This window comes from Macrobrachium rosenbergii, chromosome 45 (assembly GCF_040412425.1).
Source record: "Macrobrachium rosenbergii isolate ZJJX-2024 chromosome 45, ASM4041242v1, whole genome shotgun sequence".
In the NCBI taxonomy this organism is placed as follows: Eukaryota; Metazoa; Arthropoda; class Malacostraca; order Decapoda; family Palaemonidae; genus Macrobrachium; species Macrobrachium rosenbergii.
Window position 1 is genome coordinate 34,660,760 of NC_089785.1, and position 16,399 is coordinate 34,677,158.

Here is a 16,399-nt window from a genome sequence, read left to right on the forward strand (position 1 = left end):
TGAAATACAAGGAGAATTGTATTATTAGGGTAATAATGCGTTGCATCTTCGCTTGAACTTTTGAGGTTCCAGTTGCGCAACATCCTCCGAAGGGAGGCTGTTCCACAGCCCTTCAGTGGTGTGAGGAGGAATAAAGGACCTCTGGCAACGCGTGTAGGAAAGCGTTGTCGCATTTCCTCAACTGATATTTTCATATGCTATTTCTTGTGATGTTTCAGTTGTAATATTGTCTTAAGTTCCTAATTACCTTATTTACATAGTGAGGAATGTAGTTTTCGCAACTCTGCTTCAACCAAGCCCCCCCATCCACGTATGCCAAAGTATGCTATTTGGAACATAACATGCGTTGTGTGTATACATATACATGTATATATACACATGTGTATATGTGTGTATATTCATATGTATGTATGTATACAAACAGTATATATATATATATATACATATGTATGTGTATATATATATATATATATATGCATATATATATATATATATATAGTTTCTAGCATTTTATATATATATATATATCAGTGTCTAGAGAGAGAGAGAGAGAGAGAGAGAGAGAGAGAGAGAGAGAGAGAGAGAGAGAGAGAGAGAATCAAAACACCGAATTTTTTTGTTCTGAAAGAATTTTCTGCCTCGCAAGAATGAATGTTTGACGGGAGAGGCAACAAGGCCTTCCACCGACACCCCGAGACTAATTAACCTGAAAGAGGCTCCAGAATTTCAATAGATTCTCCACCCTCCTCCTCCCCCTCCCCCCAAACACACACAAAAAAATTAAATAAAATCCCCTTGACGCGTCTCAGGGGTCGGTACGACTAAAGAAGATCTCCCATTCCCATATTCTAAACGTTTTTCTTCTTCTCCCGCTTCTTCTTCTTCTTCTTCTTCTTCTTCTTCTTCTTCTTCTTCTTCTTCTTCTTCTTCTTCTTCTTGAAAACCTTTATACCTCTCAGTTTCCGTTTCAGCGCTAGATGACCTCGTTGGTCCCAGCTCTTGGCCTTTGGCCTAAATCTGAATTCTATCTTGTTCCAGAGTATCAGCGTCTCTTTTCATTGATCCTACTTTTTCCTTCCCTGTGGAGGCTTCCTTTTTGTTCTCTCTCTTCTCCTGCACCTGTTTGTTTTCTCCTCTGCCTCCCTGTCCTTCCTCTGCTTCTTCTTCCTGGATTCCTCCCCACCAAATTTATCTTTCCCCCTTCCTTCCTTCCTTCCTTCCTTAAATCTCCCAACCACCTTCTTTATTCCCGCTCTTTGCTCTCACGTCCCTTCATTAATTGCACCCAGCATTCCCTTCTCTCTCTGTTATTCAGTTCTCCTTTCTCCTTTTATTTTCACCATCCTTTGCACTTTTTCCTCACCTCCCTCCTTATTCCCTTCATTTTATTATTTTGACTCCCTCCCTTTATCTATGTTACTCAATTCTGCCATTCTCATTATTTTTTTTACCATCCCTTCTACGTTTTCCTACATTCACGCCATTCCCAACGTGTGTGTGAGAATCTGGAATGGTGTTCCCAGAAATTGGGCTGCGCTCCTCCGCCTCCCTGAAAAAAAAAAAAAAAAAAAAAAAGCTTTGCCAGGGAACGAGTTGACATTGGTTCTTAAGACGAAAGGGGCTGTCTGTCTCTTCCTCTTTTGTCAGTCTTTTATGTAAGAAACATCCCCTTTTCCTTCTCTCCTTAAGGCCATCCCCCACCCTCCTCCTCCTCCTCCTCCTCCTCCTCCTCCTCCTCCTCCTCCTCCTCCTCCTCCTCCTCCTCCTCCTCCTCCTCCTCCTCCTCCTCCCGTACTATTGGGACAAACTCCGAATAGCACTGTACAAGTCTCCCAGGCCGTGTCGTTTCGGCTCTCACCTTTACTGCTGACGTAAATGGTGTGCTTGTTTACCGTGATGGTGGACAAAAGATTGTGGTTCATATTTAATTAGGTTGATGTTAGATGGGGCGGACCGAAAAATAATCTTTGGGAAATAATGATTATTTGTGGTGGATCTCTATCTGTGTGTGTACTGTATGTGTGTGCGTGATCGCGTCAGTGTCGCTTTTATTACTTTGTCTGTCACTCCATATGTACATACATACATACATACATACATGCATACATACATACATACATTTATATATATATATATATATATATATATATATATATATATATATATATATATATATATATATATATATTAATAATATATATACATATATATTATATATGTATATATATGTATATATATTATAATAAATATAAATGTGTGTATGTATATATATATATATATATATATATATATATATATATATATATATATATATATATATATATATATATATATATATGTATATGCGAACATTAACTGCAAATGTTTAATATCCAGTTAGCGCTACTTTGGGGATATCACCGAAGGGGAATTGTAAGTGATAAATGGTTTGGTACCTAAGTGACTCGAACACCCGACAGTACCCTCCAACGACTTCCAGTCGACGTTCAAGACCTTTTGGATATCAACTCGACCGTACACTATGTATTTATAAAGTTTCAGTGAGAATTTATGCTTCAGCTGAAAAAAAGAGATACAATTTAACTGTAAAAGACACAAATCTGACACATACTTTTTGTTGTAGACTCAATAGTTTTTAGTTTTCTGTAAAAGATAACTATTGTGCCGGCTTTTTCTATCCATCCACACTTTTTTCTGTCTGCACTTTTTCTGTCCGCCTTCAGAGCTTAAAAACTACTGAGGCTAGAGGGCTGCAAATTGATGTGTTGATCATCCACCCTCCAATCATCAAGCACACCAAATTGCAGCCCTGTAGCCTCATTAGTTTGAATTTCATTTAAGTTAACCATAATGGTGCGTCTGGCAACGATATAGGACAGGCAACCATCAGGCAGTGGTTAAAGTTTCATGGGCCACGGCTCATACAATATTATACCGAGACCACCAAAAGGTAGATCTATTTTCAGTGGCCTTGATTATACGCTGTAGTGGCTGCACAGAAAACCCGATTGCGCTGAAGAAACTTAAGCGCCTTTTTACTTGTCTTTTTTTTGTAAGCTCTACGGTTCTTTTACTCACTATCCTAAGTGAAAGGCAACCCTTTAGAGATGGGTCCTTCATTTATTAAAAACCAGATGGTTCTGTCATATCCCATCCAAAGAATAGTAATGCAGCCCTTTTGACATGAGTTTGACAGTAAGCAGAGCAATGGGAAACTGAGTATACCTTATTCGTGTTTGTGTGAAGCTAGATTGATCAATTTAGCTTTTCAGTCCCATGAAATTAAGAACCTTTACTTCAACCTTGGTGTTTATGAAGTTATAGACCCATTGTTTAATTTTTTGTAAGTTAGCCAGAAGGCTTTTTGTTTTTTGTGTATCAGAGGGTCAACAAAGGTGGTAGGAACATCAACGGACACCTACTGAGTAGGAAGGAAGACTTTACTGGAAGGCATAAGTGCTATGGAGATGAAAATGCAGGCTAGAAGAAAACGAGGAAGACCAGGAGAGAGATTGTGTGATGGAACACTTGAGAGAGAAGGGACTTGACGAAGCAGAAGCGCACTACAGAGGGAGATGGAAGCAGCTCATCCAAAACGGCGACCCCTATAGAAACAGGACTAAGCTGAGAAGAAGAAGAATCCAGAAGGCTTTTTTTTTTGCACTTGTTTGAAAATTGGTATCATTACACACAATTTCCTATAAATCCTGCATTTTCTAAAGTTTCAGAACTTCCGTTGGCAGAATGCCTGGATGCCTGTACTGAAAGTAGTCAATTTTTCTCAAGTTTTGCATCTGGCTTTCGCAAGGGGCCCTGTGCTTGAGAAAAAACCCATAAAATGCCAGTGATATCACACGTACTTAGGATCTGTCCTGAAGTGGTCTTTAAAAGAGGAATTAATTACCTATGACTGGGTTCTAAATCTGAGTCAGCTTTAAAAGGGGAGATGTATTATATATGTACTTCTAGATCCTAACTTGAAAGGGAACGGGGTTCTGTTTCCCCACAAAGTGTGATCTCGTAATGGACATTTGGATTATGTAGAAAAATTCTGTCACTACTCAGTTTTTCCTCCTTTTCTTTTTTTTTTTTCTTAGGACCTGTGTGAGAAATGGGCATTAGGTTGTCTGCCCTGTAGGCCTTTGTACTTAGAGAACTGGAAATCTTCGGATTCTGTACCTATTTCTGTCGATCTTTCAGGAAATGGTCTAATTTCTCCATTTTGGGTTAGCCACGAACTCCTAATCTCTCTTCCCACTGGCCTAGTAAGGTTTAAGGCTCTCAGATAAAAGGCCAATGATGTAGAAATGTAGGTAGTATGCTATTTTCGTCTCTGAAGATGATGTAATTGGGACAGGAGTATAATATTCCCTCAAGTAAGATGAATGGCCTCAGAGATTGTCTTGATGCAGACAGGGACCCAGGGAGAGATTTTGAGTTTTATCAGATATGCTATCAGTTTTGTTGTCACCTTCGTGAGTATGCCATTATCGCACAGTTAAGTAACCTGGGTTTGCCTAGGTGTGATAAACTGATAAGATCTGAATGGTGTAATTTCTTAGAATGCTGTCTTTTCATAGCAATTATCACTGTTGGAGATTCCTTCCACCGAGTGAGTACTTGTCTTGAGGCTGCACTTGAGTGAACATTATTCCGCTACGAATCGCAGAAATACCTTCAGCTGTCAGCCACTGTTCGGCGCCTACCAGCATGAAATGGCTGGTACCCTGGGAAGAAGTTGCAGTGACTGGAGAAAGAAATCCCTGGACTGCCCAGTGGTTGAGGCAAATCACAGTCCCCGTTGGAAGATTGAAAGGCGAAGGATTTTTGGTCTTCACTCCTACGGCATGAATTGCTGTGGTTCTTTCTCTGGTAGGAAAGAAAAAAATCAAGATTCCTGTGAACTATGTGAGTAAAAGAGATATTGTTTCTTATCTATGAAGTTCTGAACGTCTTGAGAAAGATGGACAATTCTTCCAGTGCGTTTTCCTGGACCATAAGAAACAGAATTTCAAACCTCCTGGAAAATTGATTAATAGTTTTTTTTTTTTTTGAAGGAACTGCTGTACAGAATAACTGAAATATATATTTTTTCACTGTGGGGTACGCTAAGTAGATGGATATCAGTTCTGCACAATGAATCAGACCAATGCTTATGTGGCAGTGGTAGCTAAACGTTACATCTTTGTCCTTCTGTCACCTACAGATGCTAAAAGTGGACGTACATGTTTTAAGGTGGTAATTTTCGCCAGCCAAATCTTCTGTCACAGTTTATTTTATTTTGATTCATTTTCCAGTAATGGGGCCTGTCAGTGAATTTTCTTTCTTTACCCACTGAGTGCTACTCGCTTCTTCTTTGCCATTATTAATTCTTGTTAAATTTGCACAGCATTGTGAGTAGATAGTTTTTCCTCTGGCATGAATTATCAATGACCTTTACAGTAGTTTCCGAAAAATAGGATTTAATGGACATCTCTGTAAGTGGAAATTATCAGTGACTGCTTTCGACGATTGGAGAAATTCTGTAAAAGTCATGTTTAAACAGTTGGATGTTTTTTCATTAATGGTAATCTCAGTATTCTTCTTCTTCTTCTTCTTCTTCGTGGTAACCACGCATGACTAGTCTCCCTGGAAGTTAAGAAGAGGAATGTCCGATAAGATTTTAGAAGATAAAAAGCGGATGTCAGAAGTCCCCCTGACAATGCTCAGCTCACGATAAGATCTGTGACATTTTAATACTGAGGTTAAGTTTGTTCAGGAGAGAGAGAGAGAGAGAGAGAGAGAGAGAGAGAGAGAGAGAGAGAGAGAGAGAGAGAGAGTGAGAGAGAGAGAGCCATTTCCCCTAATGAGAATACTTCCAGACAAAAACTTAGATGTCAGGCCTCTTCAATCGTTAACTAGCATGGTATCTAGTTTTTGTAATCTTTCGAGGTCCTTAGTACATATAAATCTTCTTTCTCAAGTTTTCGTACGCCAACCATGTCTGCTTTTCTGTCAAAAGATCAGCCTCATACCATTCGATTCCCAGTTCATCTGTCACCCAGCCTCAGCTTTGTCATACTGCTGGTAGCAGGATGGGATTATGCCACGCACCTAGTGAATAGCAGCATTGTACTCTGCCAGAGAGCTAAACTAACCTAACATCTGGACTCGCATTCTGTTCTGTTCTATGAAGCTAGACTCCTTCCCCCTTAGATGGAATCAAAACATGGACCTGACAGATTAGCTCACGTCCCTGTGCTACGATGTGATGGGCTGCGAAGATGCTCCTACTTCGTGTCTGTTTCTGCTCTTCTTTTGCCATAATTTAGAGTTCTCCTCCTGCTCCTGTTTTCCATAAGCTTTATCGTTTTCCATTCCTTCAAATGGTAAAAGTATTTCTTTCCCCCTCCTTTTATTATTCTTTTGAAAAAAAGCCTGTCACTACACTCCACCTAGGTCAGAGTTGAACCATGCTCTTGCAGGTTAGGCAAGCGTCCTAACCACTGCATTGTGAGGACCCATAAACACACACACACACACACATGTACAAGTTGAGCTCATTCATACAGCTCATTCATACATATATCTGTCGAATTCAGATGCATTTTACCAGAGGTGATAAGACCTGTCTGCACTCTTGTATAATAGTAATTTAGGATTTATGGTTTTCCCAAGTTAAAATGTATAGACATGAGGAAGAAACACAGCTCTATCTTGATAGCTATAGACCTATAGCCAGCAGGTCGTAGTCTACATGATGTAGAAAACAAACTATTTCTTGCTATGAGTTTGCTTAAACATCTCAGAGGTAGGATGAGCAAAGGTAGCCTGACATCTCTACATATGTGTATAGCTGTCGAATTCAGATACACTTTACTAGTGGTGACGAACAAGATGGAGTAAGATGTATTGTTCCATCTTGGTGATTAGACCCTTGTGCACTATTGTACCATAGTGATTTAGCAATTATTATTGTTTAGGTTGAAATATATGGAAATCAGATGGAAACACTGCTCATGTTCTGTTAGCTGTAGACCTAAGCTACAAGGTATAGAAAATGAAATGTTTCATACTATGGGCTTGCCAAACCATCCCTGAGGTACAGCTAGCAAAGGTAGCCTGGCATTTCAACAAATCTGCATTCGGCGAATCCTTGCCCCAAAGAAGTTGTTTTTAATCGCATTTTTAATCCATATACTTGCTCTTAGTCGCATTCCTAATACCCTCTATGTAAGGGAGTTTTATTCTGTTGCCAAAATCCCTCTTGTTGTTATCGGCATAGCTTCAAAAATGTATTTTATTGGTTTTGATGAGACCCCACTTGTTCTTCGTATCTCAAACCACAGGGAGGGAGTGCTCCCGTTAAAGTCTGTCAAAATAAAAGAGAAATTAAACCCTGTGTTTACAAAGCACCATGTGGAGATTAAAAAATTTGAACTGGCCAAACAGGACCTTCACTATCGAAAGATTAATAGGGCACAGCAGATCTGAGAGGTATGGGCTTAAAAATTTGTGAATTTTCAGTCACTTTCTAGAATTTGGGCTCTACGTTTGTAAAGACGGGATGAGTAAGAGACAGCGTCTGGGTACTTATTGATTTATTGTCACAAATTTCTGTTGTTTGTTTTTGATTGAGCTGGCTTTATGCCAGCACGGGCTCTTGCTCATAGAGCAGCCCGTAAAATTTATTGTCTCAAATTTCTGACTAGACATAAGCTTCCGCGAACGGAAAGGTAGCATCTAACATCAGAGCAAGAAAGGCATAATTTTATGGTCAGGTGTGTTTTCTCACACCTGGAAAACAGTCAGCAATTCTTTGTACAACATAAGGAAAATTCTCCATTACATATGGTTCGAAAGCTTGAAACGTTTTACAGTAACAGATGGTTTTGGTTTTACAAATGATACGCTGAAAGTTCCTGAAAATACATAAAAATTACTGCTTCAGCCATCTGTCTTTGATCTGTGTTTTCTGAGGAAAAGCGATGGTGCGGTAAGTCAGGCTTGTTGTTTTGGACGGCGGATGCCTGGAGGATCTCAGCGAGGGCCCTACACATTGATTGAAGCACTGGAGTAGGTCACCTTTATTTAAAAGTACCTGTTCATACATGAGGTAGAGTCAGCCACTATTAGCCACACAGATAGCATGAACTTGTCTGAATAGCATTGGAAGGCATGGTTGCCCTGAACCCACTCACTAGAAAGATAATTCAGATTGACTGAATGCCAGATAACCTCCTACAAACAAATCCCAGGATAAAACGTCATCTGAGGTCTGGACCCTGCTGTAATCTGTCTCCTACCAAGAGCGGTGAGGTTTGGACCCTGCTGCATGATCTGTGCTGTCTCCCATCTCCTGTCAAGAGCGGTGTGAGGTCTGGACCCTCTGTAATCTGTCTCCTGTCAAGAGCTGGACCCTGCTGCATTCTGTCTCCCGAAGAGTGTGAGGTCTAGACCCTGCAAGAGTGGTGAGGTCTGCACCCTGTATTCTGTCTCCTGTCAAGAGTGGTGAGGTTTGGACCCTCTCCTGTCAAGGAGGTCTGGACCCTGCTGTAATCTGTCTCCTGTCAAGAGCCCTGCTGTATTCTGTCTCCTGTCAAGAGCTGTGAGTGAGAGTCTGGACTGCCTCTGCTGTCATTCTGTCTCCCTGTCAAGAGTGGTCTGGACCCTGAGTGGTCTGGACCCTGCCCTCCTGCTGTATGTCCTGCTGTATTTTGTCTCCTGTCAAGAGCGGTGAGGTCTGCACCCTGTTGTAATGTCTGTCTCCTGTCAAGAGCAGTGAGGTGGACCCTCCTGACCCTGCTGTATTCCTCTGCTCTCCCTGTCAAGAGCAGTGAGGCCTGGACCGTGCTGTAATCTGTTTCTGGACCCTGCTGCCAAGAGCGGTGAGGTCTGGACCATGTTGTAATCTGTCTCCTGTCAAAGAGCAGCAAGGTCTGGACCCTGCTGTATTCTGTCTCCTGTCAAGAGTGGTGAGGTCTGCACCCTGCTGTATTCTGTCTTCTGTCAAGAGTGGTGAGGTGTGGACCCTGCTGTAATCTGTCTCCTGTCAAGAGTGGTGAGGTCTGGACCCTGCTGTAATCTGTCTCCTGTCAAGAGAACCCTGTGAGGTCCTGGACCCCTGCTGTATTCCTGTCTCCTGTCAAGAGCTGTGAGGTCTGGACCCTGCTGTAATCTGTCTAATCTGTCTCCTGTCAAGAGCGGTCTCCTGAAGGTGGTGAGGTGGACCCTGCTGTAATCTCCTGCCTCCCCTGCTGTAATCTGTCTCAAGAGCTGTATTCCATGTGAGGTCTGGACCCTGCTGTAATCTGTCAATTCTGTCTGTAATCCTCCTGTCAAGAGCAGTGAGGTCTGGACCCTGTCAAGAGCGATGAGGCTGGAACCTGCTGTCTTTCTCCTGTCAAGAGCTGCTGGAACCTGCCTGTCAAGAGTGGTGAGGTCTGTCTGGACCCTCCTGTCAATCTGGACCTCCTGTCAAGAGCTGTAAGGTGTAGATCCTGCAAGAGCGGTGTATTTGCTGTCTCCTGTCAAGAGTGGTGAGGTGTGGACCCAGCTGTATTCTGTCTCCTGTCAAGAGCGGTGAGGTCTGGACCCTGCTGTGAATCTGTCTCCTCTCCTGTCAAGAACGGTGAGGTCTGGACCCTGCTGTAATCTCTGCTGTATTCTGTCAAGAGCGGTCCTGTCAAGCTGCGTCCGGTGAGCGGTCTGGACCCTGCTGTAATCTGTCAAGTCAAGAGCGGTGAGGTCTGGACCCTGCAGTGAGGTCAAGAGGTGAGGTGTGGACCCCGTTGTATTCGGTCTCCTGTCAAGAGTGGTGAGGTTTGGACCCTGCTGTACTCCATCTCCTGTTAAGAGCATTGAGGTCTGCACCCTGCTGTAATCTGTCTCCTGTCAAGTAATCTGTATCCTGTCAAGAGTGGTGAGGTCTGGACCCTGGACCCTGCTGTATTAGCTGTAATCTTTCTCCTGTCCAAGAGGTCTGGACCTGCTGCTTCTGTCACCTCTATCTCCTGTCAAGAGTGATGTCTGGTGAGGTCTGGACCCTGCTGTAATCTGCCTCCTGTCAAGAGTGGTGAGGCATGGACCCTCTCCTGACCCTGCTGTAATCTGTCTCCTGTCAAGAGCTGAGGTCTTAAGGTGTGGATCCTGCTGTAATTCTGTCTCCTGTCAAGAGCGGTGAGGTCTGGCCCTGCTGTATTCTGTTTCCTTCTGTCTGGACCTGTCAAGAGCGCGTGAGGTGTGGAAGAGTGGTGAGGTGTGGACCCTGCTGTATTCGGTCTCCTGTCAAGAGTGGTGAGGTTTGGACCCTGCTGTACTCCATCTCCTGTTAAGAGCAGTGAGGTCTGGACCCTGCTGTAATCTGTATCCTGTCAAGAGTGGTGAGGTCTGGACCCTGCTGTATTCCATCTCCTGTCAAGAGCGGTGAGGTCTGGACCCTGCTGTCCTATCTGAGGTCTGGACCAGTCAAGAGCAGTGAGGTCTGGACCCTGCTGTAATCTGCCTCCTGTCAAGAGTGGTGAGGTCTGGACCCTGCTGTAATATGTCTCCTGTCAAGAGCTGTAAGGTGTGGATCCTGCTCTATTCTGTCTCCTGTCAAGAGTGGTGAGGTGTGGACCCAGCTGTATTCTGTCTCCTGTCAAGAGCGGTGAGGTCTGGACCCTGCTGTAATCTGTCTCCTGTCAAGAGTGAGGTGACCCTGCTGTATTCTGTCTCCTGTCACCCTGCTGTATTCCATCTCCTGTCAAGAGCAGTGAGGTCTGGACCCTGCTGTAATCTGTCTCCTGTCAAGAGTGGTGAGGTCTGGACCCTGCTGTATTCCATGTCCTGTCAAGAGCGGTGAGGTCTGGACCCTGCTGTAATCTGTCTCCTGTCAAGAGCGGTGAGGTCTGGACCCTGCTGTAATCTGTCTCCTGTCAAGAGCAGTGAGGTCTGGACTCTGCTGTAATCTTTCTCCTGTCAAGAGCGATGAGGGCTGGAACCTGCTGTAATCTTTCTCCTGTCAAGAGCGATGAGGACTGGAACCTGCTGCATTCTGTCACCTGTCAAGAGTGGTGAGGTCTGGACCCTGCTGTAATCTGTCTCCTGTCAAGAGCGGTGAGGCATGGACCCTGTGACCTCCTGTCTGGGTCTGGACCCTGCTGTAATCTGTCTCCTGTCAAGAGCAGATGTCTGACTCTGCTGTATTCCATCTCCTGCCAAGAGCGGTGAGGTGTGGACCCTGTCTCCTGTCAAGAGCGGTGAGGTCTGGACCTGCTATTCTCACCTGTCAAGAGCGGTGAGGTCTGGACCCTGCTGTAATCTGTCTCCTGTCAAGAGCGGTGAGGTCTGGACCCTGTTGTATTCTGTCTCCTGTCAAGAGTGGTGAGGTCTGGACCCTGCTGTAATCTGTCTCTTGTCAAGAGCGGTGAGGTCTGGACCCTGCTGTGACAGGAACGGTGAGTTGTGGACCCTGCTGTATTCTGTCTCCTATCAAGAGTGGTGAGGTTTGGACCCTGCTGTATTCATCTCCTGTTAAGGGCAGTGAGGTCTGGACCCTGCTGTAATCTGTATCCTGTCAAGAGTGGTGAGGTCTGGACCCTGCTGTATTAGCTGTGAGGTCTGGACCCTGCTGTAATCTATCTCCTGTCAAGAGCGGTGAGGTCTGGACCCTGCTGTAATCTGTCTCCTGTCAAGAGCAGTGAGGTCTGGACCCTGCTGTAATCTGTCTCCTGTCAAGAGTGGTGAGGTCTGGACCCTGCTGTAATCTGTCTCCTGTCAAGAGCAGTGATGTCTGGACCTGCTGTGTATTCCTGGTGAGGTCTGGACCCTGCTGTAACTGTGAGAGCGGTGGACCCTGCTGTCTCCTGTCAAAAGCTGTGAGGTCTGGACTGTCTCCTGTCAAGAGTGGTGAGGTCTGGACCCTGCTGTCTCCTGTCATTCCATCTGTCCTGTCAAGAGCGGTGAGGTCTGGACCCTGCTGTAATCTGTCTCCTGTCAAGAGCGGTGAGGTCTGGACTCTGCTGTATTCCGTCACCTGTCAAGAGCAGTGAGGTGTGGACCCTGCTGTTTTCTGTTTCCTGTCAAGAGCAGTGAGGTCTGGACCTGTCAAGAGGTCTGGACCCTGCAGTGAAGAGCAGTGAGGTCTGGACTGCTGTAATCTGTCTCCTGTCAAGAGCAGTGAGGTCTGGACCTGCTGTAATCTTTCTCCTGTCAAGAGCGATGATCTGGGCTGGTGAACCTGCTGTAATCTTTCTCCTGTCAAGAGCTGATGAGGTCCCTGGAACCTGTCTCCTGTCAAGAGCGGTGAGGTGTGGACCCTGCTGTAATCTGTTTCCAGTCTGTCACCTCCTGTCAAGAGCGTCAAGAGTAATCTGTCTCCTGTCAAGAGCGTCTGTCTGGACCCTGCTGTAATCTGTCTCCTGTCAAGAGCGGTGATGTCTGGACTCTGCTGTATTCCGTCTCCTGCCAAGAGCGGTGAGGTGTGGACCCTGCTGTAATCTGTCTCCTGTCAAGAGCAGTGAGGCCTGGACCCTGCTGTATTCTGTCTCCTGTCAAGAGTGGTGAGGTCTGGACCCTGCTGCATTCTGTCTCCTGTCAAGAGCGGTGAGGTCTGGACCCTGCTGTATTCTGTTTCCTGTCAAGAGTGGTGAGGTCTGGACCCTGTTGTATTCTGTCTCCTGTGAAGAGCGATGAGGTCTGGACCCTGCTGTATTCCGTCTCCTGTCAAGAGCAATGAGGTCTGGACCCTGCTGTAATCTGTCTCCTGTCAAGAGCGGTGAGGTGTGGACCCTGGTGTGACAGGAACGGTGAGGTGTGGACCCTGCTGTATTCTGTCTCCTGTCAAGAGCGGTGAGGTCTGGACCCTGCTGTATTCTGTTTCCTGTCAAGAGCGGTGAGGTCTGGACCCTGCTGTAATCTGTCTCCTGTCAAGAGCGGTGAGGTCTGGACCCTGCTGTAATCTGTCTCCTGTCAAGAGCGGTGAGGTCTGGACCCTGCTGTATTCTGTCTCCTGTCAAGAGCGGTGAGGTCTGGACCCTGCTGTATTCTGTCTCCTGTCAAGAGCGGTGAGGTCTGGACCCTGCTGTATTCCGTCTCCTGTCAAGAGCAATGAGGTCTGGACCCTCTGCCTGTCAAGATCTGTCCTGTCAAGAGCGGTGAGGTGGACCCTGCTGGACCCTGCCCTGCTGTAATCTGTCTCTTGTCAAGAGCGGTGAGGTGTGGACCCTGCTGTGAGGTGAGGTCTGGACCCTGCTGTATTCTGTCTGGACCTGTGAAGAGTGGTCAAGAGGTCTGGACCCCTGCTGTATTCTGTCTCCTGTTAAGAGCGGTGAGGTCTGGACCCTGCTGTATTCCGTCTCCTGTCAAGAGCCATGAGGTCTGGACCCTGCTGCTGTTTCCTGTCAAGAGCGGTGTCTCCTGTCAAGAGCCCTTCTGTATTCTGTCTCCTGTTAAGGTGAGGTGGACCCTGCTGTATTCTGTCTCCTGTTAAGAGCGGTGAGGTCTGGATCCTGCTGTAATCTGTCTCCTGTCAAGAGTGGCAAGGTCTGGACCCTGCTGTATTCCATCTCCTGTCATCCCCTGTCAAGAGCGGTGAGTGTGGACCCTGCTGTATTCTGTCTCCTGTTAAGACCCTGAGGTCTGCCCTGTATTCTGTCTCCTGTCAAAGAGCGGTGAGTCCTGTCAAGAGTGGTGAGGTCTAGACCCTGCTGTATGAGGTCTGGACCCTGCTGTATTTTGTCTCCTGTCAAGAGCGGTGAGGTCTTGGCCCTGCTGTATTCTGTCTCCTGCCAAGAGCTGTGAGGTCTGGACCCTGCTGTAATCTGTCTCCTGCCAAGAGCGGCAAAGACCTCACCGGGAAGGAAGCGAATCAGGACGGAAAATCTCGAAAATCAAAACCAGTTCTAAAGACATTTTAACCCCACATTGTTATTACCTTTGTAACATTTATCCTTTTCCACCAAGGCGAGGGTCAGTGTGTAATGGTCGGGATATATTGGCCTGTTCAGTTGTGTTTGTTTCTTTTATGTGCCTTTTGTAAAGAACAACATTAAACTTAGACTACAGCAAGAAAAAGTGCTTATATATTTATATATATGTATTTGGGCATATGTTTGTGTTTAGGATAAAACCTCCAGTTTTAGTTTTCATGGCAAAGTTAACATGGATTGAACCTTATCCTGTGTAGTAGGCAGTAGCACTTGACGATTCCACCCTGCAGTGCACAAAAAACACAGCACAATGAAGTCTGAGCAGCTTCAGCTGGAAGCCGCAATGCACCGCTAATCAGTTTAACCTGTGACCACGGTCAAAACATTAATTTCATGTAGGATGAAAAGCAATGGAAACCAGCTGGATGACAGAAAAGATTTCTCTCATTACTTTTTTTGCTTTCATTTCTACAAAATCTCAACTTTCTGCCATTTGTTACCCCTAAAGGTTTTCTTTCCATTGTGATGCTGAATGTTTCTCCTATGTGAAAGCCATTTTTTTTTTATTTTACGCTCTTTTTTATTATTTTTTACCTCAAACAAGCCCAGCAGTGAAAGACTGGTAGGATAGAAATGAGAAAAAAGGTAGAATAAAAATACATAGTGCAACAGAAATTAGGATTAAGTCTTTGAACAAGAACTGAATGGAAAAAATATGTCAGTGTCAGGTTCATTGTCAAGTTTTGTCATTCATTTCTTTTCATATTATTGTTATTAATTTCTTTTCATTTTTATCTATTTATCCATTTATTCAAACATTAATTTATTTTTCATTGTTAATAAGTGGGACCTCTTCTTTCGGTATTTCACTTTACTTCCTCTTACTTCTTCCTAATGAACACCATATTCTTTGGAAGCTTGAGTTTCAAGTCATTTGCCCCTGTGGGCTTGTTCCATATGAATAGGGTTCATCTACTGGAATAATAATAATAATAATAATAATAATAATAATAATAATAATAATAATAATAATAATAATAATAATTTCTTTTGGTTATCATTCCAGGTCCCTCAAGCATAGCAGTGAACCAGCACGGCTGCAATCGACTGAGTTGTACGACTAACACACAAGCCTGGGACCGCCCCCATCCACCCCAGGTCAGTCGTTTGTCTGTCATCTTCCCCTGGCGTATCTAATCACTCTGGAAGTGCATGTTCCTGTAACCATAGTAGTTCTTGTATTAGAAACTATACTCCACTATACCAGAATATTTTGGGAGCAAAAGCCAGTTGACATCGTCAGAAAAAGCAGAACCTAACCTAACCTAACCTAATTCAGTGGTTGGGCTGGCACGCACTTAAACTAAGTAGATCCTAGCTAATGCGTATTGGCCCCTGTAGAGGTGTAATATTCCATTTCATCCTTTGTATTTGAGCTGATTAGCTACCTGTAGAGTCTAGGGAAGTACCTCTTGTTTACATGAAAAGTTCAAAGCATCACCACACAAGGTTAGTCCCCAGAATGATTTTGAAAAGTCTTTTGCGTTACTTGGCCAATATTCATTATATTATAACAGTTAAATGTATCTATTTGTAATTATAATAACAACTTGACAATTCTAAGGGTGCGTCCAAATTGCAGTGAAATATGTCATAAACACATGTTACTAACTTATCATGCACACATCACTAACAAGTCAGCGACCTGTTGTCACCCTGTTTGTGATGCATATGCTATAAGTTGTTGACGTGTTTACAATATGTTTTAGTGTAGTGCGGACACACCCTTAGACTATTTTTTTTCTTATGTGAATATGGTGTACTCAAAGCTATGTAGAATTAACTGTACATTTTCCAACATTACAAAATGTTCATAGCCAGTCCCACCTTACCAACCTGACATATATGAGACTAGTAAGTTGTTCTGGACCCTTTGGTAAAAGAAATAAAATTGATGTCCCACCTCCATTAATTTGCGCGGCATTGATTTTGTTGTCATGTTAAGAGTCAGCTATACTCCCTCATCAGTCCTTCGGTTTGAGGTTGAAAAGTGAGGTCCTTCGTCATTATAATACAACGAAAATTGACCAAGTGATTTTGGGAACTCTGCTTCTCGACTGACCAATGAAAGCTGTGGGAAGGTTAATCTAGCATGAATTTTCCTTACCCTTCTTGTCAGATGCTTGAAGACTTCGCTTTTTCAGTCTGAAGTCTGTTTGCTTACAAAGGAACAAAATGTCCGAAAAGTAATCTATTTGTTTTCAGAGGTAGCACGCAGGTGCTACATGAAGAATTACAAAGTAACGCTGATCTTGAGTGCAGCTCTGTTGTATAGATTAAATATCTACTCCTCAACGCGTTGCCTTTATACAAAGTCCGCTTCTTTATCACTTCATCTTAGTGTTATTTACTCTTATCTTAAATTTTCCTCCTTTACAGCCACGTGTCCTTGTCTCTAGACCTTGTAGACAAACATTTATTGCAATAATTAAAATAAGTCAGGATCTTGG

At 44.0% G+C, this 16,399-nt stretch overlaps 1 protein-coding gene across 15 annotated transcripts in view; it reads left to right on the plus strand.

Annotated features, from left to right (window-relative positions):
* The window catches only part of LOC136829919 (high affinity cAMP-specific and IBMX-insensitive 3',5'-cyclic phosphodiesterase 8B-like), a 318,075-nt gene that overhangs the window by 214,767 nt on the left and 86,909 nt on the right, over positions 1–16,399 (plus strand). For 9 of the 15 annotated variants that reach the window (XM_067089092.1, XM_067089079.1, XM_067089081.1 and 6 more), the window contains one exon: positions 14,956–15,047. In XM_067089092.1, coding sequence (XP_066945193.1) covers positions 14,956–15,047 — 92 coding nt within the window. Of the gene's footprint in view, positions 1–4,546; positions 4,909–14,955; positions 15,048–16,399 lie in introns of those variants that run through there. The other 6 variants (XM_067089078.1, XM_067089085.1, XM_067089082.1 and 3 more) reach the window with 3 other exon arrangements.